The 27627-nt window shown below is 43.8% G+C and overlaps 1 protein-coding gene across 1 annotated transcript; it reads right to left on the reverse strand.

Annotated features, from left to right (window-relative positions):
* Rpn1 (ribophorin I) lies at positions 1-23890 on the reverse strand. Its single transcript, XM_027428690.2, has 10 exons — positions 23588-23890; positions 18753-18817; positions 16923-17229; positions 11169-11378; positions 9262-9454; positions 5268-5367; positions 3792-3930; positions 3571-3690; positions 1927-2172; positions 1-580 (listed from the first exon to the last, which is right to left on the reverse strand). Exons 1-10 carry the CDS (start codon positions 23852-23854, stop codon positions 398-400), a joined length of 1830 nt encoding a protein of 609 aa, XP_027284491.1. The 5' UTR covers positions 23855-23890; the 3' UTR covers positions 1-397.
* Between the last annotated feature and the right edge of the window lie 3737 nt (positions 23891-27627).

Below are 27627 nucleotides of genomic sequence, written 5' to 3' on the forward strand. Positions count from 1 at the left end.
AATGTTTGAAGTCCCTCCTTTATTTTCATTTGGTCATACACACTTTAAAAAAACATGCATACACTCACAAAAGAACCAAAAATTAGGAATCAGAAGGGCATAAAACAGGACATACACATGGAAGAAACGCCCCAGACCTCAGAACAAACAAATCAACTGAAATGCTGGCCTTTGTTCAAAACAAACCATATTTGTTTTTTATACAGGATTTTTGTTGTTATTTTTTTTTTTTTTTTAAAAAGGGAACCATTCAGAAATAAGGGACAAGCTTCTTAGACCATTGTGGGTGGGCCTTGGCTTTTCTTTCTTGAGGCCTTTTGCTAATCACAACCTCCTCCCTCTACCTATGTGCTGTATCTGAAGTGTAGGCAACCTAGGCCTGCCCTGGAGACAAGAGCTACAGAGCGTCCAGGATGTGATCGATCTTGGTGACCAGCTCCTGGCGTTTTCCTGAGCTGAGCTTTTCATTCTCGATGTATGTGTCCTTCTTGAGCTTTCCAGCCACCAGCCTCTCTGCCTCCATTGCCGACTTCAGCACCAGCTCCTTGACCTGCGCATCCAGCTTCTGCATTTCGCTCACCTGGCAGAGACAGGAGCAGGGAAGGTTTTGAGAAGTGACCTTTCACCCTACTCAACAAGCCCCATCCCCTCCCAGTCCCCACAGGAAAAGTAAAAAATCCAGCAAAATGCAGTTCCCATGGCAGAGGCCTTGGAACAAGCCTGGCTCCCAACAGTAGCTTCATCACCTTTCACCTTTGACATGCAAGCTGTTTTCCACCCTGACAACTGAGGGTGAAAACCACAGGACCCCAGTGTGGAATATCCCTTCAGTATGTGAATATATGTCACTGTGGTTGGTTTAATAAAGAAGCTGACTAGCCAATAGCTGGACAGGATAAAGTTAGGAAAGAGAACCAGACTAAGGACACTGGGAAGAAGAAGGGTGGAGTCAGAGAAGTCGCCAGACAAAGAGGGGAAATAGGAGGTGATAATGCCACATGGCAGAATGCAGATTGATAGAAATGGGTTAATTTAAGATGTAAGAGCTAGTTAGTAGTAAGCCTAAGCTATCGGCATTATAATTAAGCATTTATAATTAAGTCTCCGAGTGGTTATTTGGGAAGTGGCTGACTAAAAACTCTGCCTATACCGCAGCATCATGACTGACACACAGGCTCCATGAGTGTCCCCTCTCTCTACTGGGACCAGACAACCTGTTTCACGTGGGTGTTACAAAGGAACTAAAGGGTTAGTAAGGATCCAAGGTGGGAGTGGAGGAGCTAATAGGAAGCCTAAGAAGAACTCGAGGGGCACTTTGTAAAGTAGGTAACACTTCCTTTACAGACAATAATAATCGGCTCACACAGCAAATAACTGCCAGGGCTCTAAATATTGACATGAACTACCTTTCAGGTATTGTAAAAGACTACTGAATTCCCAATATCCAGAAGGACACTCAGGCACAGAAATTAGGTAATCTGCCTAAGTTTAGAGAGTCTGGATCAGAGCCTGGGACTTAAGTCTGGTTGCCCCTCCCCACCCCCTTTTGGAGAGTGAATCTGGATAGGATTCACCTTGATCTCATTATGTAGCCTGACACACACACACTGCCAGAGTGCTGGGGTTACAGCATGGCCATCAGAAGCTGAAGACTGACATCTGGAGGGGGGAACATTGCCCTCACTGACAGCTACAAGAACACAGAGCTGAAGAAGCCACAGAGCGTCATCTCCAAAGCCGGCCTCCAGATATCACAAAGTTTTGTGCCACAAGCACTGGCACCACTTTAAGAGCCTGCGGTCCCGCCGTACCATGTGAGTGCCCAGCCCAAGGGATAGGATGGGTGCTGCTTCTGACAACTGTAAATAGGCCCTGAAGTGGGGTGTGGAAGGCCACAGACAAGCGACTCACAACACTAATACTTACTCTGTCGCACAGGTCAGAGCCTTCTGTCTTCAGCCTAGACTGCAGCACAGCAATCTCACTGGTCACAGCTTTGTGCTCCGTCTCCAGGCTCTTTTTGCCACTATTGAGAGTAGAGACATCCCGGGACTGCTTGTACCTATTGATGGTCTCGTCAAAGTGACGGTAGAGGCCTAACCTCTTGTTGACTAGGGTTAAGACCTGCTCTGTGATACAGGCCACTTTCATCCTGGCTTCTGCAGCTGGATCCTGGAGAGAAGAGAGACCACATCTGTCAACATATAGGCTGGTGCTTACTCCAACCTATCTGCCATAGGATGCCTACTGCCACCAGCCAACAGAAGTCACCTTAGGAAGCCAGGGCTTAAACCCTCTGACATTCAGAGGATGAGGCTCTACAACAAAGAGTGGAAGAGACATCAAGATGAAGCAAACACCACTTTACAGCTCCGCAGGCACATGTGTGATCAGGACAGTAATGGTAGAATGTGCCATGAAACTGGTGCAGCAAAAGCTCATCTCCAGTCTCAGAAGACTTTGGGGAAACCATTAAGTCTCACCCTTCAAAGGTTCTCAGAGCCTTCAGGAAAGAATATGAACCCTTTCCTCCATTTACCATCCCTCAGAGACCCCACCTTCTCTAGATCCTCTCTCACTATGTGCTCACTGGTAAGGCCTGCCCGACAACTCAGAGGCTAGCTTAGGTCTGGTGGACACAAGTTACTTTTACATAATAAGTCCTCAGAACTTTAACATGACATAGATGTAGACACAGTAAACAATGACTCTATCATTCAGTGTCATATCTGAAGATATGGAAGTAATAATGAGGATTGCTCATTATAATGAGGTAATAATGAGGATTCCAGTAATAATGAGGTATGATGAGATAATAATGAGGATTCTAGGATATACTTGACAAATGGAAAATGCTAAGTATAAAAACAAACAAACAAACAAACAAAAAACCACTCAGTCCCCACCTTTAGAGTAAAAGAGACAATAACTGTGCTTCTGGTGCCCAACAAACAGTTCTATTGGTAATAATGAGAAAGAATGGGAACTGAAGGGAAGGGAAGAGACACTGCAGTGCCCTGCAGCCCAAGGGAAGGTGGCCTCCAGTTAGCAAGCAGAACTCCAAGGAAAGAAAGGTAGTGGACTAGGCCAGGTCAGCAGTATCTGGTGAAGTCTGGTGTCATCTCCCCACAAGACACTCACTCCCATAAGAGACATGACCAAGGGGGCACACCACCTCCACATTCAGCTGAACAAAATAGTAGAAGTAACAAAATAGTAGAATAATCACCACCAATCATTCAATGATTCTCCTATCTCACCTAGTGTCCTGGGTGTTTCCTCAACCAAAACAAGGCAGGAAGCAGGGACTTAACTGTGCCTCTGATCACATTCTCAGACATAACATACAAAGCTATGGTACAGCTCAGTAGTTGCCTGGCATACCCGATGCTCTGGGTTCCACCCCCAGCACTACAAGGGGAAGAAATGTCTCTCTAGTGAGAATTAGCAGAGGCCTGAAAAAGGTAAGGGATTACAGCCACAAGGTCCTATCTAGCTCACTGCAGAGATGTATGGTACACCACAAAGGCACAAGGACTGTCTGACACAGCTACGAAGACAGCAGAGTACCTTGGTGATGGAAAAGTCCAGACGGACATAGACAATGACGGTGAAGAACAGAATGTAGAAGGCAGCCACGACCAGCAGAGGTTCCTGCAGCATGAGCACCTTGTTGAAGGTGTAGTGCACCTGGAAGAATCAGTAAAAAGGTGTCAGGAAGACCAGCTCAGATCCAGAACCCAAAGCCACTGCTCTCGGCAGCTCCAACAACAAATAGCAGAGCCACTCACCACAATATCCTGAATGTGCTGCTCAACCAGATTTTTCTTGTAGGCAACAATCACTGGGCGGCCAAATGTGTCTAGGTAGGTGTAGTGCAGCTCATCTGCAGCACGGCTAATATCGTAGGGACTGTCTACCTGGATGTTCCTGGAACACACAGAACACAGAATAGCCTCAAACAAAGCACAGCAACAGATGAGGGTGTCAACTGCAGAATTCTAAGACTAAGGGCTAGCAAGAGACTAAATTCACACTGTGTTGCTCTGCCTGCTTTAGGCATCTGGCAATACTCTCCTCCCACTGTTAACCATCAGAAAGCTGAAGACCAAACGGAAAGTCTCTCTCCAGCACTCACAAGGATGGTTCACAGAGCAAACACAGTTAGTTTCCCAGTACAGCCCACCCAGGGAGTCTCTTAGGGACCTAAAGAGTGCCTTTGGAGCTATCCCTAACATGAATCATGCTCTCTTTTGGGACTAGGGCATGTGTATTACTTTCTGGCCAGACCTACAGTCCCTAAAGAAATAGTAACAAAGTAGTTTGGCTTGAAGGAACAACCCCTCCTCCATGGACCAGTCAAAGCACGTGCCATCCTGATCATCAGAGTAGATGCGTAAACCACAGAGACCATTCAAACACTGTGACAAGAGACTTTTAAGTGATACAAAACTGTAAGCAGCTCACCTAAGGATAGAAGCTCTGTAATCAATCTGCTCCCCCTGTCCATCTACTCCTACCAAATGGACTCCTCCAGACATTCCTGGCTTCTTCCTCAAGTCAGTGGTTCTCTCCACACACACACCAGCAGTACTGGAGCTTGAACCCAGGGCCTCACAAACAGGCTAGTGACCACTCTACCAGAGTTACACAGCCCCAGCCCTTGCCCTCACACCTTCCTTCCCAACACCTGGCTCTTTAGGTTAAACTCCCATTTTATCAATGTCTCTTTCCCAAGCTGCTCAAACTGACCAAATGTGTTCCTCCTATTTGTTATGAAAGCCCCTGAGACAGCCCCAGGAAAGAATGGTACCAGAGCTTCTCCACTCATTCACTCTTTGTTTACACAGCAAAGTCTACCAATCTTTTTTTTAAAGATAGGCACATTCCACATAGAAAGTAGCCCAGGCTGAGCTTCAACTTGAGATTCTCCAGGGTTACTTCCCAAGTCCTGGGATTACAGGTGTGCATCTCCATAATCCCCTCCACATTAGACTCAGGCCATTACTCTAGTTTATTGAGGTAACTCTGGCTTCTGCTTCTAGCATGTGGATGCACTATGTTTTTGGAAAGCTTCCGAACTAAATCATGTATCCTCCTTTGAATCTAACTTTTCTTTCCTAGCTCTAGTCAAAGGTTCCATAAAAAAGGTTTCTCAGTCATAGCTATTTAATGAGTACCTACACTATACCCCCAGAACACAGTCCCTCATGAGATACCAGGCACTATCAGAGAAATGGGTGGAGAGGACAGGAACAGTCACTTACTTGGCTCCCTCAGGCAAGATGATCTTCACTGTCAGAGAATCTATCACTTGCTCATCAAACACGTGGTCCACAAACCGCATCTTCAGTGCATATTGGTCACCTGAGAATCATCAAGTACAGGCAATGGTGTGAGCAGAAAACAAGATGGCAGACAAGAAATGACAAGATATGAACTTTCTCCTCTTACACAAAGATAGAGATGCTATCAAGAGTTCATGGGCAAGAGCTGGAGGGTTGAGAGCTGGAGGTGACGGTGTAGGCTTTTCTCCACAGAAAGACATAACAACTATAAATAATGTCAAAATCCTGGGACACTTGCAACACAGCATGCTCTTCAGTTGAGTCGTGCTTACTTGCAAACCACTCACCTCACCACAGCTGGGCTTGTGGACCTGACATCCCTCATAGGAGGAGGGTCATGGATCCTCCCCTGAACATCCAGCTATGACTCTTAGATATTTGCATAAAATTATGCCCTAATACACATATCATCCTCCGGGCCTCTCAGGGAGGGGCAACAACAGTTATTTCTGGGGAAGGGGGCTCTCTTTTTCTAACTATGGGGAAATCATCATCCATGCCAACTTTCCAGCATGGCTACTTTAGGGTCACCCACACTTCTGCCAGACTCACCCACTCACCTAGACTCTGTAAGTAAGCCCAACCAATACTGATTCCCCAGGGGAAACTCTGATTTGTCATTGGGACCTTATAGAGGAGGGCAGCAGATATGCCCTAGTCCTCCCCATCTCAGGGAAAAATTTCTCACACTATATCAAGACTCAAAAGACCTGCAGGTCAGCAGTGACTGTGACAGAGAAAACTACATGGCAACTGATGGGACCAAGGAGAGAAGAACCGCAACAGGAATGCTTCTCCAGAGAGCTGTGCAGGTCAGCAGATGAATCCTATGCCTGGCTTAGCAGAAGAGAGACAGGCCTATAGAGACCCAAGTCCTACCTGTCTAGCCCATGAAGAATTTGAAAAACTGTATAATATAGAAGAGTCATGTGAGCAGTTTCTTACACCCACATCCCCACAGCAGTGCTAGGGACTGAACCAAGGACCTCACACATGCTAGCAAGCACTCTGCCACTGAGAGAGAGCTACAGAGGCAAACAAAGCTCAGAAGGCAAGTCACACATGAGCAGAGAACTGAACCATACAAAAGGAGTCACAACAACAAACCCTACATCAAGTTCATGCCAAAAACCAGCATTAGACAACATAAAGAAGCAGGCTAGGGAGATGACTCAGAAGGTAAGAACACTTGCCAACAAACCAGGTGACTTGAGTTCAATCCCTGAGACCCATAAGGAAGGAAAGAATGACTTCCAGAAGCTTATGAAGAGAGACCATGTCTCAAAAAAAACCAAACAAAAAACAAAAAAAACAAAAAACAAAAAAAAAAAAGAAAAGAAAAAAGAAATGAAAGAAACTGAGAGAGGAGGATATCAAGTTCCAAGAAAGACACTATTTCAAAAAACTTATGCTATATAACCCCACAATTCTGTCATTCCCTGTACTCTTCAGAACCAAAAATTTCCCTATGGAATTAGACAAGAAATACATAAGCAAATGTACTGTAAATGCTTTATTTTTTTTTACAGTGAGATCATGTATACTGAGCCCCATGACACAAAGGCATAAAAATTGGCAACCTCAGAGCAAAGAATACCCCTAGTTCTCATACAATGGATTTAAATACCACTTGTTTGGAGACATGACTGATATGAGGTTTGGAGCACAAACTATACAAGTGTACAAAATAATTTTTTTTTTTGAGACAGGATTTCTCTATGTAGCCTTGGCTGTCATGGAACTCAATCTATAAGACCAGGCTGGCCTTGAACTCAGAGATCTGCTTGCCCCTGACTCCTGAGTGCTACACTACCCAGCATGAGTTAATCTTTTTATAAGACAGTGGAGAAGCTAAGAGACTAGAGCCATGTCAAAGATTCAGGAGTTTAATCTGAAAAGGTGCCCAAGAACTAAAGGTAGATGAATATACTCATCAGTTAAAATACCAGCAGAGAACTAAATGAACCCAACACAATGTTTAAATCTTTAATTATATAATGACCTAGGAACTGGAGCTGGAATGTACCTTGGTGGTGTAACAACTGTCCAGGGCTCAATCCCAGCACAAAGAGGGAGAGGGGAGGAGGAAGGGACACAAATATGACAGTAAAACAATCAGTAAATCAGTGATGAATCTGCACAGACTCTGACTTACCCTATGTCAGCTGCAGCCCAGGAATAACAGGAAGTGAATCCTTATAAATTCTCATCAATAAATGAAAAGGAATTGTAGATTAAAGACTTACAGTTAGCACTAACAGTAGAGACATGGGATCTGAGCATCTCAAAGAAGACACTACACAGGACTGTACTTTCTAAGGTAAAGATCACCCAGAACAAGGGGCAAATGCCAATTTGCAGAAAACAGGAAAGACAAAGGGTATTGCACTTGAGCGAGCATCAGCAACACTAGACAGCAGGCTGCAGTGTAAGAGATAAAGTTCTTCAACAGTAAATTGTAAAGGAAATGGGGACGAAATTCATAAATTTGGAGACTAAGAAACAGTATTTTTTTTTTAAGAGTTTATTTACTTATTATGTATACAACATTCTGCTTCCATGTATATCTGCACACCAGAAGAGGGCACCAGATCTCATAATGGATGGTTGTGAGCCACCATGTGGTTGCTGGGAATTGAACTCAAGACCTCTGGAAGAGCAGTCAGTGCTCTTAACCTCTGAGCCATCTCTCCAGCCCCAAGAAACAGTATTTTTATAAGGGCAAAATTTAACAAATAGTACCTAAAACTGTAAGTAGTAGTAAAAAAAACAAAAAAAGCCTACAAAAATAAGCCTTTAATCACAGTACTCAGGAGGTGGGTATCTGTGACTGAGACCAGCTTCTTCTATACAACCAGATCAAGGACAGTCAAAGTTATAAAAAACCTGGCCTAGAAAAATAAAGAAATAAGAAAGAAAATATGATATAATGTTTATAATTAGCAGTTCTGGGTATTTGTACAATTTTTTTTTCCCATTTCTTTTTAGAGACAGGGCCTCACTATGCAGCTCTGGCTGACCAAAAAACACTATGTAGATCAAGCTGGCTTCTAACAGATCAGTCTGCCTCTGTCTCCCAAATAAGGTGTGTACCACCAAGCCTGCTCTTAAAACCTTTTCTTATTTCCGGACTTATTAAGAGTTGCATGGGCCTCAGTGATATTTGTTTGGATGTGGGTTCAGTTTTCAACAGCACACAAAAAATAAAGGGGATCTTTGAGTAGTGAGATAAGCCAGTTAGATAGCTCAGTAGGTAAAGGTGCTTGCTATCAGTGCTGGCAACCTTAATTCCATACCTAAAAACCAAACAGGAGAGACCCAGCGCCAGCAAATTGTCCTGACTGCCACACATGCACTGTGGTGTGTGCAAGTATGACACACACACACACACACACACACACACACACACACACACACACACGTAAAAGAATTAAGAGGAAGGAAGTTCAAGAACTACAAAGAATTTAAATAGCTGTGCTCTGTCTCAACTGATACTGATACAATGCATATAGGCAATACATTTACCAGAGTAATTTACAACAACTCACAAAAGCACGGGTACCCCAGCCTTCCTAACAATAACATGAGAATACTCTCCTTACATATAAGCATTGGTTTTTTGTTTTTGTTTTTGTTTTGTTTTTTGGGTTTTTCGAGACAAGGTTTCTCTGTGTAGCTTTGGAGCCTATCCTGGCACTCGCTCTGGAGACCAGGCTGGCCTCCAACTCACAGAGATTGCCTGCCTCTGCCTCCCGAGTGCTGGGATTAAAGGCGTGCACCACCAACGCCTGGCTACATATAAGCATTGGTGATTTAAAAAAACAAAACAAAACAAGCAATTTCTTAAAAAAAAATAAACACCTACAAGAAGGTGGTCCTTTGCAATTCTATTCTTACTGTGTTCAACACTCACCCAGATTGTAGAGGTATTCATAGCTTGGGAGGTTGTAGCCAACAATGTAGTGTGTCTTCCATCCTCCAAAGAGAGGAAATCGAGGCCGGATTTCCATTTCCACGGAGTCATCCAAAATTAGGAGGTGGCTGGTGGAAACATTACCAATCTCATCCCGGTAATACACATCCTGGGCAGCAGCAGGAAGGATGGTCTGCAAGAGAATAGAAATGCCTTCTAGAAATTCCAGGAACCTCTGCAGAAATATGATCTAGTAAGCATAAAGCCTGCAGAGACCTCAGACGGTAAACCTTCTAAATTATGAACTTTTCCCATGGTTTCAGAAGATCTAGACATTACATCTATTTCTCAATGAATGATAAAATCTTCTCAACAGGAAACAAGATATTTGCAAAGACCCTCATGTATACTAAAGTTATAAGACAGAAATTAAAGGAATTATATCAAATTGCTAGTGGTTGAGTTTAACAGTTCTCCATCCAGCGTGCTTACACATCTTCCAAGTATACCGACCAGGGAGAATATAACATTTGTTTACATAGTGAGTGAGCATTTCTGTAATATGTAAATATATGAGAATTATTTGTAAGATTTCACTTGGACAAAGGCACATTCAATCTATTAACTTTTAATAGTCTAAGATGACTCTGAAGGAAGCACATATCCACACTTCTCAATTGTCTTTCCATCTGAGAGGCTCTTCCATTCTCTTACTTTCACATTTAAAGTCTGTATTACATACACAAGCATACAACAATAAAAACAAAAACAGCCTACACCATGGTAGTATACCCCTGCACTTGAGAGGAAGCACCAAGAGCTCAAGGCCATCTTCAGATCTGTATCAAGTTAGAGGTCAGCCTGCGTTACACCAGACTCAATCTTTTTGTTTAAAGATTTTATTTATTTATTATGTATACAACATTCTGCTTCCATGCATATCTGCACACCAAGAGAAGGCACCGGATCTCATAAGGGATGGCTGTGAGCCACCAAGTGGTTGCTGGGAATTGAACTCAGGACCTCTGGAAGAACAGCTAGTGCTCTTAACCTCTGAGCCATTTCTCCAGCCCCCAGACTTAAAAGCAAGCAGCAGGGATGGAAAGATGTCTGAGCAGTTAAAAGCACTTGCTGCTCAATCATGAGACCAGAGTTTGGATCCCAGCACTCATGTCAGACAGCTCACAAATGCATGTAACTCTAGCTCCAAGAGACCCAACACTTTTCTGCCTTCTTCAGGTAGATGCCCATACACTCACACAACACACACACACACACATACACACACACACTAAATCTATAGAACAAGGGAATGTTTAGGTGTGGGTGGTACTATGACTATGTTTTTTCTTTATTCAAATTTTCTAAAAAAACAAAACAACCACAGTCTAGGGCTGTGGTCCTCAACTTGTGTGTCGTAATACACTTGGGGTCACCTAAGACCATCAGAAAACACAGATATTTCCATTTCTATTCATAACAATAACAAAATTATAGTTATGAAGTAGTAACAAAAATAATTTTATGTTTGGGGTCACAACATGTATTAAGGTAGCAGCATTAGGAAGGTTGAGAACCACTGCTCTAGGGCCAGGCTAGAACACTAATATGTCTATAATCCCAACACTAGGAGCCAAGGCAGGGGCATCTTGAGTTGGGCCAGTATAAGTTACACAGGTCTCTACAGAGTAACCCTTGCTGCATAGAGAAAAAAGAAAGGCACTGTTTATATAAATACAGGACACTAGTCACATAAACATAAGAATGTTTTTCTTTAAAGATCCTTCTGACTAACACTGATACCCAACATCACCATTAGTTAATCTCCAAAAACTGAAAAGCAAGAGAAGGGACACACTGATAAAGACAGTCCCCCCACAGTGTCCAAGTTGGCCACTCATTCATACCTTAAAAGAACGGATGGAGGAGATGCCACTATCAGGCTGTCTCTGGTAATCATAGCGGGAGAAAGGCCCCTTCAGCACCGCACCTGTGTGCTTCAAGTCCACATTCTCTTCCACAGCAATATTACCCCAATGAGAAACCTCGATGACCCGGGTCATACTGGTGATGGTCAGGAAAGGGCTGTTGTTCTCATAGTGTACCTTAAAAGTATCCTAGAAGGGAAGGAAATGAACAGTTCACAGCCTTGGCAACAGAGAAATCAAGGTTAGTTTAACAGTAATTAACTAGAGGGCCCATGCATCATCCTCAGAATGGTTACCAAGCACCATTACATGAAGTGGGGTTTTTGGACTTATTTCTATGTACATGCGTTCCTACATGTGTGTGTGCCATATGTTTGTAGGCACCAAAAGCCAGAAGGTATTGGATCTCCTAAAGCTGGCATTACAGGAGGTTGTGAGCAGCCAGATATAGGTGCTGGCAAATGAACTCAGGTCTTCTGAAAGTGTGGCATGTGCTCCTAACCACTGAACCATCTCTCCAGTCCCTATCTATAGAGGGATTTTTTTTTTTTTTTTTAAATTTCTTTTGCTTTGTTTTGGAGAAAGGGTCACACTCTCAAACTTGTCACCTTCCTGACACAGACTGGTAGTTCTGGAATTATAGGCCTACATCACCACTCTCACCTTTTTGTTGTTATTGTTGGTCATTTATGCCTATAATCCAAACACTCAACAGGCAGAGGCAGGAGGATCACCACTGAGTTCCAAGGATAGCCTGGGAAATAGAGACCCCGCCTTAGACAGATAACAGACAGACAGACAGACAAGGCTGTTGCAGGATATTTGTTTACACTGCATGAAGATGTGTCTATGTTTTGCCTCACCTGCCTAATGCACCTGGTTGGTTTAATAAAGAGCTGAATGGCCAATAGCTAGGCAGGAGAGAATAGGCAGGACTTCTAGGCAGAGAGAGGAACTCGGAATGAATGAATCTAGGCACACAGGAGATGCCAGCAAGACATGGAGAAAGTCGACCATACAGAATGGAGGAGAGGTAAAGAGCTGGTGGCAGAATGTAGATTAATAGAAAAGGGTTACTTTAAGTTACAGGAGTTGGTTGGGAACAACCCAAAACTAAAGGCTTTCATAATTAACAAAAGTCTCCATGTCATTATCTGAGGGCTGACGGTCGAAATAAGTCCAACAAGAAGGTGCAACTACATAAGGCCAGGTGTGGTGACACACACTTTTAATCCCAGCACTTGGAGAAAGGCAGGCAGATCTCTGAATGTGAGGCCAGCCTGTTCTACAGAGAGAATTTCAGGACAGTCAGAGAAACCCCATTTCAAAAAACCTAAAAAACAAATATGGTCAGAGGTCCAGCAGTCTCCACAGCCTTTGACTAGATGATAAACACAAGCAACAATACTAGGTCTTCAATAAATAAAAATTCTGAGTCCAAGTGTCTGCATAATTCCTCAGGTTCTTTGTCAATCTCCCAGAGGTTAGCTCTGTTTTAATCTCTAGTAGGAACAGCAAGAAGGCTCAGCAAGTAAAGGCACTTGCTGCTGCACTTGGGAACCATATGGCAGAAGAGAAATGACTACCAAAAGCCGTCCTCTGCCTTCCAGACATGTGCTATGGTACTCACACCAATACAGAGAAAAATTTTAAAAATTCTGTAGGGCTGGGAATATATATGGGTCAAATGTAGGGTGCTTGCCCAGTATACAAAGGACCTAGGTTCAATGGGGAGTAGTTTGGGAGTCTCTCTGGTCACTGAGTAATTCCAATGCCCTTTTATGAACTTGCCAATAACTCTATAGAAAGGCAATACATAATTAGAATGTTAGAAAAATACCCTTCTTCACAAAGTCCATGACGACATTTTGCAATTTTATAAACTCTCCTGTTTTTTTTTTTTTTTAATTTATTTATTAGTTCTAGTTAGGGAACAAGCTTGTTTCACATGTAAGTCCCTTCTCCCTCTCCCTCCCCTCACCCCCATCCCTCCTCCCCCACCCCAGCCTACCCCCCACCCCATCCACCCACCACTCCCCAGGCAGGGTAGGGCCCTCAACGGGGGCTCTGCAAAGTCCACCAAATCTTCCTGTGCTGGGCCTGGGCCCTTCCCCATGTGTCCAGGGACAGAGTGTAACCCTTCACATGGGATGGGCTCTCAAAGTCCTTTCTTGCACCAGGGAGAAATACTAATCCACCAGAGGCTCCCTGGAGTGCAGAGGCCTCCTTATTGACATCCATGTTCAGGGGTCTGGATCAGTCTTGTACTGGCCTCCTAGACAGCATCTGGGATCGATGTGCTCTCCCTTGTTCAGGCCAACTGTTCCTGTGGGTTTCTCCAACCTGGTACAGACCCCTTCGCTCTTCATTCCTCCCTCTCTTCAACTAAATTTCCGATTTCAGCTCAGTGTATATCTGTGGATGTGTTTCTGCTTCCAACAGCCACTGGATGAGGGCTCTCGTTCCTGGGTCAGTTGGCGGAAAGGGCTAAACTCTCCTGTTTTATTCCCTCACTCTAAGCACATCTTTTAAGATTCAATTCAGAATCCTACTGAACACCATGTAGTGCCAGTACTGTAAGGATAGCTCACCGACAGAGCATATCCTCAGCAGAGCATATCCTCAGCATGCCTACACTTGTGAGCAGCCTCAGACTCAAATACACACACACACACACATGCATGCATGCATGCATATATATATATATATATATATATATATATATATATATATGTGTATATATATATACTTTTTTTTTTTTTTTTTTTTGGTTTTTCGAGACAGGGTTTTTTTGTGTAGCTTTGGAGCCTATCCTGGCACTTGCTCTGGAGACCAGGCTGGCCTCGAAATCACAGAGATCCACCTGCCTCTGCCTCTCGAGTGCTGGGATTAAAGGCGTGTGCCACCACCACCCGGCCACACTTCTATTTTTAAAATACTCGTATTGTTTGTTCTGTTTTGAAGCAATGAAGCCTGGCTGGCCTCAAACAATCTGGAGTCTCTGTCTCCTGTTGGCTTTACAAGCAATTGTAAAACATTTGTTTGAGCTGGGAATGGGAACTCACAGGAACTCACACCTGCAATGCACATGTCTAGGAGACTGAGGTAGGACTGCCACAACTTTCAAGGCCAGCTAAGGCACAGTGTCAAAATAAACTTTTTATTTCATGTTTTGATTTGCAATTTTTTTCCATAGAGAATCTATTTCCGGGGCTAAAGAGAGGGCAACAGTTAAAAAGCCCTCTCTACTTGTTGGCAGTTCACAAACACCTATAACTCTAGCCCCAGGGATCTGAGACCTCTAGTTTCCAGGGACATCTGCACTATGTGCACATATCCAGCCCCCAATTTCCTTTTTCAAAATAGGGTTTCTCTGTGTAGCCCAGGCTATCCTGGAACTGACTCTGTAGACAAGGCTGGCCTCTAACTCAAGAGATCCACTTTCCTCTGCCTCTCAAGTGCTGAGATTAAAAGCATGTGCCACCACTGCCAGGCTAAAGAAGACAAATCTTAAAAATACATTTACTATTTCTGAGCCAGGAATACTGGTACATACCTATATCCCAGGACTTGAAAGGCAAAGGGAGGATCAGGATTTTTCAGTCATTCTCAGCTACACAGCCAGTTCTCTATACTACAGGAGACCCTGTCTGTACCCTCCCTCAAAATCTATTACTGAAAATATATGCAGAGAAATGTACATTGTGGTGTTAAAAAGCAAAAGAAAACAAAACTCTAGTCTTCCATCTATAGCAAGCTGGCAAATGACCCAAGGCAGAAATCAGAGAAATGGCTACCAAAAAAAGTGTACAATGTTGTTATTAAGCACAAGAATTATGCAATACTATATATATAACATGATCTCTACATTAATAATGTTATCTCTAGCCAACGGTGCTACACACCTATAGTTCCAGTACTCCAGAGGCTGAACAACAGCCTGTGCTACAGAAAAACAAGAATAGAGTGAATTTCAGGGAGCTGGTGCTGGAGCTCTGTGGTAGAGTCTTGCCTAGCTTGTGTGAAGTTCTAGGTATAACCCCTAACTTGGCAAGAAAAGAGAGAGTGTGAGTTGAAGCAGGACTGCCGAAAATTTGAGGAAGCAAGACCAATCTACATATCAAGTAGCAAGCTAGACAGAGCTACACAAGACCCTGTATCCAAAAACCTTATCCCCCAAAAAAATTTAAAAAGAAAGAAAAGGAAGGGAAAAGAAGACCATCATAGAAGGGGGTAGCAAGACTGCAAGAGACAGAGTTTAGGGAAGACCAAACAGAAACAGTGTCTTCTGGACATGTAGACATGACAAGACCACTGCACTCACCAACTCACAGCAGCTGTAGATGCCTCCATAAGAACCACACACAGGCCAGGCAGTGGTGGTGCATGCCTTTAATCCCAGTACTTGGGAGGCAAAGGCAGGAGGATCTCTGTGAGTTCGAGACCAGCCTGGTCTACAAGAGCTAGTTCCACGACAGCCTCCAAAGCCACGGAGAAACCCTGTCTCAAAGAACCCTCCCACCAAAAAAAAAGAACTGCACACAGTTAAGGCAGTCAACATTCTAGCATGGAGTGGGAAGGAGGTCATGAGCTCCCACCCCTAAATGAAAAGCTATGGCCATTGCTCTTAGTAGGTTGACCTCGCTCCAATGAATGGCCCCACACCCAAACACATACATGGACAGCACAAATATTAGGTTACTAAAGTGGGGAAAAGAAAGAAAAAGGACATGAAGCTAGGTGATAGGAAGGTAAGGATGGATCTGGGAAGAGTTAAGGGGAGGAGCAGAAGGTGAATGTGACCAAAACATATTGCATGAAATTCTCAAAGAATAAAAGTATTTTCCTAAGTTTAAAAGGGGGAGGGGGGTAGAAGACAGAGGAAAAAAGCAGCTAAAGAAAAAAAGAGATCAGATGTAATAAAAAAAAAAATAGAGGAGGTGAGATGGCTCAGGTAAAGCCACTTGTCATCACGCCTGATGATAACCTGAGTTCAACCACCAAAACCACATAGTGGAAGAAGTGACACAAGCCACTAGCAAGTTGTCTTCTGATCTCCATGCATAGACATAAACAAAATAAACGTAAGTTAAAAACAAAACCAAAACTGGACCCAATGGAAGCAATGTAACAGGGAAGCAGGTCTTCATACCAGTATCTCCACTTTGACATGTTTTAATCTCCACAACAACTTTTATTTTATGTGTGTGGGTGTTTTGCACCACATGTATGCAGTCCCACAAGACTAGTTACAGATAGTTGTGAGCCGCCATATGGATCTGGAAGTAAGCCCAGGTCCTCTAGAAGAGCAGTCAGTGCTCCTAACTGCCGAGTCAGTTATTTGTTGTTTGCTTAGACTCTCACTATGTATCCCTAGCCAACCTGGAACTCTATGTAGATCAGGCTGTTTGCCCAGCGCTGGGACTGAAAGCATACACCACCTTGCCCCACAACAAAATTTCATCATGAATTGCTTTCTCTCCCTCAAAGTACCCATCCCAAGGCCCTGAGCCTCTGGTTCTGTTTACCACCACGGTTTCTCTCCTTTTCCATCACCACCCTACACAGAATGCCCCACTGCCTTCTCCCAAGTCCCACTTTCCAGCCTCTGAACTCAGTTCTCAAGAGGAAGCTAATGTGACTAAGAGTTACTCCAAGATAGGTTCAGAACAATTTCAGAATGCCACTCAGCACCTTCCATCCAAACCTGGCAGTGATAGTCTCTGAACCTACCTGACTATAGGCAGGGGTGTCTTTGAAAGGTCCATAATCCAAGACATCCTCAGATCGTGTGGGGTTCCCCAGTTTGGTGTAGCTTTCCACATTTCGGGAGGCAAGTTTCACTCGCATGGTCTGGGTCTTTGTTGGATAGGGAGAGTAGAAATAATGGTTGCCCTCAAATACCACAAACTGTTTCTCTGACTGAGTTATCTGAGTCGGATATGGATGAAGCACATGGGTGTAGACAGTTTCCACAACAACTGAGATCTTGGATCCAGGATCAAGAGCAACTGGAAGCTTGACTGTGAAAAATCTCCCACTGAAGGAAGAAAGCAAGAAAATTAATTTAAAGATACTGGCCAGGCATGGTGGCACACACCTTTAATCCTAACACTCAGGAGGCTAGGCAAGTGGATCTCTGTGAATGCTAGGCCAGTCTAGTCTACCATAGCAAGCTCTAGAAAAAACAAAAAAGATTAAAGATACTGAAAACAGCTAATATATCAAAGTCACAGTAAATTCTGTTAAAGATAAAAAAACTATCACCTTTAATATATTAACTTAAGCTGTTAAAGACAGATGTCTATCCCAGATTTGTTTATAATAGCAAGAATGTAAAACTACCAGAGACAGGTCAGGTGACAGATCTCTAATCCCAACACTTGAAAGATGAAGGCAGAAAGAACAAGAATTCAAGGTCATCCTTAGTGACAGAGGAAGTTTGAAGTCAGCTGGAGCTACATGAGACTGTCTCAAGAAAATAGGTGACCAGACAGACGGCTCAACAGTACAAGCACTGGCTGTTCTTTCAGAGGAGCCAGATTTGATTCTCAGCACCCATAGCAGCTGACAACTCTAACTCCAGTTCCAAGGCGATACGACACCTTCTTCTGGCCTCCAAGGGCACTGCATGCAAGTGGTGTACACATATACAAGCAAATTACAAACACAGATACACACACACACAGACATCAACCAATTAATTTTAAAAAGAGACCCGGTCTCAAAAAACAAAAACATTTTCTTTAAAAAATGCTTATGGGCAAAGAGATGTATTAGTGGATAAAGGGCCTGCTGTCAAGTCTGACTACCTGAGTTCAATCCCCAAGACTCACATGGTAGGAGAAAACCACTACTGCCAAGTTGTCCTCTGACCTCCACACCCCAGCTGTGGCATGCATGCAAGTGAACAAGCAGACAAAGCCTGTAAACAAATGAATCTGGATTTTCTAAGCTATAAAGTGAATTCTTGTTAGACCCAGTAAGTCATTTGTAAAATTTTGAAGGCTTTTAAACATGTTCCCATGGAATTTATCCTCAATGACTAGAACATGAACAACTTTATATAAAAAAGCACTGTACTGCTCTGAAAAGTTTACAACTAATACCCCAAGCTCCCCATCTTCTCCTAGGACAGTTTTATCCCCTTCTTGGCTTCAAGTATCAGATCTGCTTCTCTTTTTACTGCTGGTCCTGAGTAAGCAGTGGTCACATTTCCTCATCAGCTCTGCTGTCAGCCCAGTCAATTCAACATACCAGTACCATTCCCAACAGATCCCCTCCTCTGTTAATAGCACTGCCCACTCTGAGCTAGACAACTAGGGGACTTTTTGTTTTGTTTTTTTGAGACAGGGCTTCTCTGTATTGCTTTGGAGCCTATCCTGGGACTCAAACTCCCAGAGATCCGCCTGCCTCTGCCTCCTGAGTGCTGGGATTAAAGGCATGCTCCACTAACATTCGGAAAGTAGGGATTTTCTGATATCTCTACCTACCCTACCTATCCCAAATATCTGGTTATCTGGTTAGTCCACCTTAGAGAAGTCTCTCAGTCTGTTTGCTTACCTTTTCCCTTTAATTTTGGTTTCTCGGACTTCTAGGTTGCCGTCTTCCTCATCCTCTCCCTTTACCTACAACAGAAAGAGTAGTTTATTCTTTTTTATATTTTCAAGTTCTAAGTTTTAAGCCAACTATTAGCCAACAATGGTTTGAATGAAAATGCCCCCAAAGGCTCATGCTTAAATATTTGGTCCCCAGTTGGTGGAACCATTGGAAAGGATTCGGATGTTTGCCCTTTATGATTGTTTGAATAGAAATGGCCCCCATAGATTCATGTGTTTGAATGCTTGGCACTATTAGGAGGTGTGGCCTTGTTCGAGGGAGTGTGTCGCTGTGGAAGTGGGCTTTGAGGATTTATATGCTAAATCTATATCCAGTGTGCCACACATTCTCATTCTGCTACCTGCAGATCAAGATGTAGAACTCAGGTTGGAGAGATGGCTCAGCAGTTAAAAGCACTGGCTGCTCTTCCAGAGATCTTGAGTTCAATTCTCAGCACCCACATGGTGGCTCACAACCATCTGTAATGAGATCTGGCTCTCTCTTCTGGCCTGCAAGCATATACAAGCAGGCAGTACACTGTATACAAAATAAATAAATAAATCTTTAAAAAAAATAGATACAGAACTCTTAACTGCTTTCTCCAGCACCATGTCTGCCTGTGTGCCACCATGTCCCACCATGATAAAATGGACTAAACCTCTGAAACTTTAAGTCAGCCCCAATGAAATGCTGTCCTTTATAAGAGTTGCCGTGGTCATGGTGTCTCTTCACAGCCTAGAAACCCTAACAAAGACACCCTTCTGAGAGGGTGTGTGTCACTGGAGGGTGGGCTAAGAGGTTTCAAAATTACTCCAGCCATTCCCGGTATACTTTATGCCTCCTGCTTGTGGATCAAAATGTGAATTCTTAGCTGCTGCTCCAGCCACCTGCTACCTCTACTTTGGTTTTGATGTTTTACAATAGCAATAGAAAAAAACTAATATACCAACTTTCCTACAATATTTCCATTAAATAACTTTTCAAATTGTTTTTTCAAGTGTGTGTGTGTGTGTGTGTGGGTGGGTGGGTGGGTATGGTGTGGTGTGTGGTGTGGTGTGGTGTGTGCATGAAGATTGAGGCAGGATCTCTCTATTTCTGCCATGGTAAGTACTCCAAGCTTATTGGCCTGCAAGCTTCCAGATGATTCTTTTGTCTCTGCTTCCATCTGAAGGTGTCAGTACTGACATTACAGATGTGGACCACTGCACCAAGCTTTTTATATGGGCTTCAGTACTCAAACTCCAATCATCATCAGACTTGCACCACTGAGTGCCTTTACCTTATCCTTCTTACTGACCTAGAAACTTTGTTTGTAGCACTGGGGATTGAAGTAAGGGCCCTATTCAGGCCAGGCAAACACCTGTACCAGTGAGCCATATCCCAACACAACAATTTTTTTCTTTTTTATGAAACATAAGATTTAACCTGAAGGAGCTGGAAAGATGGCTCAGAGGTTAAGAGCCCTGACTGCTCTTCCAGAGGCCCAGCACCCACATGACAGCTCATCACTGTCTGTAGCACACAAATGGTGTACAAACACACACACAGGCAAAATGATCATATGCATAAAGTAAGATAAAAAATATTTAAAAAATAAAAATAATGATAACTTAAAAAATGAAAGATTTAACCTGAAACACCACCAAAGACTTACTGGTGCACAGAATACATTCTATAAACATTTTCCTAAGCAATCAAATGCACATAAAGACTATGTTTACTTCCCAAACATTCCAAAGACTTCTTTCTGAACATTTTCTTTTTTTTATATATCAAAATATCTGTAAGTACAAAAAATATAAGGAAATACAGAATCCTATCTGTGACCAAAACTGTTGAACCCAGAGAGGCAGCAGTGGCAAAGGCCTTAGGGGAAAGGAGCCCTAGAGTCCACTATGGTACACCTTTACTGCCACCAGAAAGGTAACCAGGTTAATTCCAGAAGGTTGCTGAGGTGCTATCTGGAGTCCCAGACTGTGATAGTCTATATGTAAAATATACATGCACTCCACTAACTCCATACTAACCTAATCACCACCAAAATACAAAACAAAACAAAACAAAAACAAAACAAAACAAAACAAAAAAACACCTAGTTTCTAGGACTGAAGCAGTAATTACCAACAGAGAACACAAGGCTATGAAGAATAATTCTATGTGTTGTACTGAGCTGAGACTTGCATTCATGGTCTGGTGCAGCTAAGTCTGTGCTTTCTCACTGCACCACACCCCAACCCCACAGGAAACTGTCTTTTGTTTTAAGACAGAGTCTCACATAGCTCAAGCAAGCCTCAAACTCCCTTTAGGATGACACTGAAATACTGATCCTCCTGCCAACTGCTATAATTATATAAGCCACCATCACCATATCTCAACTCCAAAAGTAATTACTTAAACATTTTTAGTATTTTAGAAAGCACAAAAAAGTTATATAATCATTACTTTTTATAATTCATTACTTTGACTAGAATCTTACAAGGGTAGCATTCTAGTACACTCATGCTTATTCTGAACTCTTTGTTAATGCATAGCTTACTTACATCCATGAAAAATATTCATTACTTAGTAAAAGGTAAGACAGAACCAGGCATGGTGTTACACAACTCTAGTCCCAATACATGGGAAAAGGAAGCAAGATAATATGAAGTTCAAGATCATTTTTAGCTATTAGCATTCTGGAGGCTGCAATAGGATTCCACGTTCTAAAACAGTCTTAGGGCTACACAACATGACCCTGTCTCAAAAACAAAAAAAACAAAACAGTAAAAGAGAAAGTGGTGGCCCAAACTACATAATCACGAATGCCTTTCTACCAGTTTCTAAAAGGTTACCTCTAAACCATCCAACTTCACCCAAATCTCCAACACAGTTATGTGCTCTCTGCTACATTTATTATCCAGCTGTTTCTCACCAAGGTAAGGGGTATACAGCAGTTCTATATTCAATTGGTCTTCCTCCAGAATTAACAAAACTGTGACTAAACCAGTGATATAACTGCAGAGCTGAAACATAAGACCTAATTGTTAGATTTTTGTTTAATTAGAAATAAAGAGCTAGAGAGGAAGCGCAGGATGAGACATGAGACTAAGAGACATATTAGACATATTAACCAGTTTATTATAGGCCCAGCAGAGTAAAGAAACTAAGAGAGAAGAGGATCATGGTTAATGGCTACCATAGAGAGGCAGGAGAAGAGCAGAGCAGAGCAGAGCGAGAGAAGAGCAGAGCGAGAGAGAGTAAATGGGCAGGGGTCTGTCTTTTAAAGGGGTCCTCTGCACCTGCCTGCAGACTTAGTTCCCATGGAACCCTGAGCTGACCAGGGTACTGCCTGTTCTGCCAGGTAACAGGGGTAGGCCAGCATAATGCCTGAACCTTTCACTAATCTCATGTCAAGGCCAGACAGCAAGGTGGCAATAACGAAGGCACATACAGGGTATGGAACAAATTAGACCTTCATTTATGGGGTTAATAGTTCCAAGGCCAGATGCTTCCACAGCCCTGTAATAACCCCTATACCTCAAAAGGTTGCTATAAAGGTGAAGAATGTACTTAAAATTCCTGCTGAAACCTTTTCTTTTCCTTTCTTTTTAACATGTATGTCTGTGCACCCTAGAACTGGAGTTAAAGATGGTTGTAAGCCACCATGCCGGTGCTAGGAACTGAACTTGGATGCTCTGTGCTCTTAACTACTGAGCCTCGTTGAGTGATCCAACTTGTGTGCATTCCCTACCTCGATGGCTATTGATTATACTGTGACCTCACTAAGTCACGACTGGCTTCCACAAAATAGGTCTGAACATACAAAACATTCACAGGTGGCACTCTAAGTTAAATGAAGTCACGAATGTCTTTCCAGAAACATCTGAGTAAAGCTGTGCTTCAGGTAAACAAGGGTTCAGCGTGAAGGGGACAGGAGTCGTTTCAGTGACAATTTATAGGCCCAGCTTTATAGCTCCATACAGAGAATGTGGTGTGCTTAGAAATGTGATACTGTAATAACCAGTCTCTTAATAAATTGGGTAATCACTTAATGAATACAGTTTAATGAAAACTAATAAAAAGCAACCTTTGTGGATATTCCCAAAGCCAACGATGTCTTTCCTTGAAAGCTGTAAAAGTGTTCGCTGAAAGGCACAGGCTAATGCTGAGGTGTTCCAATGAGAGGCGGTGCGGAGCAAGAGACGCGGGTTTCAATTTTCTGTACAGCATAGGGGGCCGATTACTACTTGAAAGACTTTGCAAGTGGGAACATTTAGGAAAGTGTTCAGCAGCAGCTTTTAGAAGTGAGTAATGACAAACCTGGATACCAGAAACCTGTTCTGTCTCCGAACGCTACTGTCGAGAAGGAACATCGGACAGACAAATGCACTCAGGAAATAATTTCGATTTCACCCACTGATGGTCCTTTACTGAACGAGCACGTGCAGGGGACGGGGGACCGGGACGGGGGACGGGGTGGGGGGTGGGGGAAGCAGGTTGCTGGGAGAACCGCACCTGGCCACAGGTGTGGAAAAGTGGTCACCAGGGGACCAAGAGGGTCGCCTTGGGCTCCGGAGCTGCCACGTGGGCGGCGCCCGAAGCTCCGAAGCTTGTGCTGACGTGTCCGAGTGGACACACGGGCGGCGGACCGCGACCCCTCCGCTGTCCCCGCCACACCAGCCTGACTTTCAGACAACCAGACGCGTCGTGGATCCCTAACGCCCTCAACTTGCCCGCCACTTCCCGCCCCGGCCTCCCCAGGGATCCCCGGCCCCTCAGGAGTCCCGTGTGCGGCCTCTGCGGCCCCTCTCTCCGCTCACCTGCACGCCGAGGTGCGCCAGCCTCGACTCGAGTTCCGGCTCCAGGGCCAGAACGAAAGAGCTGGCTCGTGATGTGGAGCCGCCGCCCGGGTGCGCCAGGACCACCTCAGCCGTCACCTTGGCCAGGTGGCTGCTCAGATCCACCGTGCGCTTCACGTCCTCGTTGACCAGCGGCGGAGCCTCCGAAGAGGCGCTGCCGGGCGCCGGGGCCAAGGCCCCGAACCACAGCAGCAGCAGCGGCAGCAGCAAGCCGACCGGCGCCTCCATGACCGCGAGCTGAGCGCCGGCGACACGAGCCCCGCCCCCGCCACGGAGCAACCGCTGATTGGACGACAGCAACACAAGATGGCTGGACCCGGCCAGAAAGGACCCCGTCTCCAGGGCAACCGGGCAACCGCAGAGCGCCTGACTGAAAATCTTAAAGCCCAGGCCTACTACTTGGGGTACAAAGGCTGTTCTTTACTACCCAGATGACACTAATGAGACTTCACCTAAGGAAGGAGTTCCATATCCTCATCTGGCAGAAAGGCAGTGAAGGGTCTCCCTGCTGCAAGCCCCTTTACAAAGGTGTCTTCAGGATGGATTCCTTTGGTGAAATCATCTCCCACAGTCACTCTGAAGAGTTAATGACTTAAAACAATGTACCTCAAATTACTGCAAAAACTTTCTGCTCAGCTACTAGTAAGAACACCTGCCTGACAAGGAAGCCAACATAGTAATGAGAACATCCTTTGGCGTTATTGGGCCTTGAAACTATTTTTTAAAAAATCTACTGGTAAACCTTTCCTCCCCAGAAGTTCCCTTTCCCCCTATAAAATGTCCAAGCCCCCTGCACCAACCGGGGTGTACAGGCTCCTCTCCCATGGAGAGACTGCTGCCCTTCGTTTGCTGTGACTGAAGGACTATTCTGTTTCTGTAGAGATTCTGCAACTCTATCTTTAATTACCGAATTGCCTCAATCAATCCCGGTCTAACTCCCCAATTTTGTTGCTTGAAGGATTTAGTGTCAATGTTAATTTTTGGAAGAAATGGAAATATTCAAACAATAGCACCAGCTAATGGAAAGAGAGAAGGGAGGTAAGGACATGCTCCAAGCTACAGAGCAAAAGTCAGAAAATTAGCACCTGTAGGCCAACACTATGTCGGTCTATAAAGTTTTATTGGAACATAGCCACATTTATTTGTCTGTGGCTTATGACTGCTTTCACACTGCAACAGGAACAGTAGTATAGTTGCAAAACAGACTGTGTGGCCCACAAAGCAAAACTGCTTAATGTTTGAACACTAATAGATACATGAGGCTGGAGAAATGACTCAGTGGTTAAGAGAACTTGCTGCTCTTCCAAAAGACCTGAGTTCCTCCAGTTCCCAGCACCCACACAAACAGCTCACAACTGCCTGTAGCTCAAGCACCCTGTGATTGGAAGCCATCTTCTGATCCCCAGTCACCCACATGTGTTCTTCTCTCTGTTCCTCTCTCTCTCTCTCTCTCTCTCTCTCTCTCTCTCTCTCTCTCTCTCTCTCAAAAATACACATTTAAAATCCTTGCCACACAAGCATCAAAACCTGAGTTTGATCCCCAGAACCCATGACAAAGTCAGGCACAGTGATACACCCTTGAAATCACAACACCAGAAGTCAAATGTGAAGAAGGATTTGTAACACTACTTGCCAACCATGCTGAAAGACTTTAGGGGGTGTTGCTCAATGGTAGAGCATATGCTTTACATGTACAAGACCTAGGGTCCAATCCTCAGAGCCAAGCACATATACACACAACTATGGAAAGCAAGCCTTAGAGTGGAAGAAAACCTAAACACATCAAGCAGAAGACTTACACCCAAAATAATAGAAAAATACAAAATGAGAAGAAAAGTAAAAGGGTAACATAGTAGAAAATGAGCAGAAGAATTTGAATAAGCATGTCTAAAAGAATATGCAGGCTACGAAGCTCAGTGAGAGAACATTTGCCTCATATGTACAAAGCCTGAGTTCCAGCCCCAACACTGAAGCAAATGAAATACTGAATAAATAAATAAAGCCAGTAGAGCTGATATGATCAACTTATAAGCTAGGTTTATATGACTCATGACTTCACAAGTTTCAATCCATGACTGGTTAGCCTGTTGCTTTGACTTTATGGCAACACATTACAATAGAGCAAAACCGATCATTTAATAGCCAGGAAGAAAAGAGAAGAGGAGGGGCTGGGTCCCCAGCATCCCCTTTGAGGGTATCTTCCCCATGACTTTAAGAATCCCCACTTGGCCCACCTCTTACAGTTCTATCACTTATCAATAGTGCCGAGGTGGAGGTTAAGTGTGCTGGTTACTTTTTGTCAGTTTGACACAAACTAGAGTCACCTGGGAATTCACCTCAAATGAGGAATTGTTCCCATCAGATTTGTCTGTTGGCATGTATGTTGACTAGTTTTCCAATACTAGGCATGATTTCCCTCCTCTTGATTGAGCCAATTAGACAGTTGTTGATTACTGCCAAGATATAAATGCCACTATTGCACCATTAGGGATATTTGCCATGCTTGTGGGGAACCAAGAAAGCCACGAGTGAGTGAAGTGCTGAGTACATGTGTGCTGTCAACATGGGCATGGCCATGTTCAGAACTCCATAGCCTCAGGTCCAGAAAGATTGCAAAGCCTTCCTCAGGCGATTGAGTGTTAGGGTTAACAGTGTGTGCAGAAAATCTCCATGATAGCCTCTCCCCCTGGATACAACTGCTTGCCTACAAGGCAATTTCTACAAAGATCAGCTAAGCCTATCCTCTTGATCCATCTGTATTCCATAAACCCTGCTTACTTGTCTGTGTATAATAACCCCACCTCCTTGTTCAGCTGTATAAAATAACCCTACCTCTTTGTTCAACTTTATATAATAAATGTGCTATGCTTTCTAAGATGCTATAGTTTCTTCATCAGAGATCCCAGTATGCCCTATGCCAGCTTTTCTGTCTGCCTGTGTGTCCAACCATCCATATATTTTTTATTCCCTCACTGTCTCAGTCAAGCCCATCCCTGAAGTCATGCTTGATGTGGCACATGCTGGTCATTGTTATGGTTCATAGGCATTGCAACTAGGTAGAGCACTTGATTGCTTCCCTCCCTTGGAAACTTGCATAGCAACTTCTAGCACTATGAAAGCTAGTCCTCAGGGAAAATCTTCACATTAATGATTCATGTTGGAGAGCCTAGCTCACTATGAGCAGTGCCACCCCTGGAAAGGTGGTTCTGGGCAAGCTGAGCAAGCCATGGAGAGCATGCCCAGTGAGCAGCACTCCTCCATGGCCTTTGCTTCAGATCTTGTCTCCAGGTTCATGCCTTGATCTCCTACCTTAACTTCCCTCAGTGATGAACTGTGATGTGGAAGTATAAGCCAAATAAGCCCTTTCCAACAGAAAACAATAGTGTTTTTCTGTATTCCAGGCTAGCCTAGAACTCACTGTATATCCCAGGCCACCCTTGAACTCATAGCAATTCTCCCATCACAGAGTGATGGTACCTTAGACCTGTACCAACCTGTCTGTTCTCAGTGGTATTCTGACTTGCCTTATTCTTATTTCTCTCTCTAAGCCCATGGTAGCCTTGCAAAATAAGAAAGAAAACAAAAACCATGGTGGAAACTAGCCTGCCACCCTCTGGAGGGTAGAGAATGGCATGAAAGCTCCTCTAAAGCTCAGTTCCTGTTGCTATTTAACCCACGGGCTATTCCACGGGAAAGCCCACTGAGAAGACTTGTCTTGGGCTTTGGCCCAGAAGCATTTGTGGGAAACAACAGTGGAGATCCTTAAGCATCACAGTGACCTGAAGTGGTGATAACAGTTAGGGCAAATCACAAGCTGATTAAAGTGTCTTAAAAGGGAGGAGAAAGAGTTTGGAGATCTAAAGTCAGCACATACATAGAACTGGGTAAAAGCACCAGAATACACAAAGGACTGTGAGATCTTACTGTCAGCTGACCTTTTGTCTCTGTGCACACTGGAAGAATGAGATAGAGTTGTAAACTGAAGAATCTACCTGTACCTT

This window comes from Cricetulus griseus, chromosome 8 (genome assembly GCF_003668045.3).
Source record: "Cricetulus griseus strain 17A/GY chromosome 8, alternate assembly CriGri-PICRH-1.0, whole genome shotgun sequence".
Classification (NCBI taxonomy): Eukaryota; Metazoa; Chordata; class Mammalia; order Rodentia; family Cricetidae; genus Cricetulus; species Cricetulus griseus.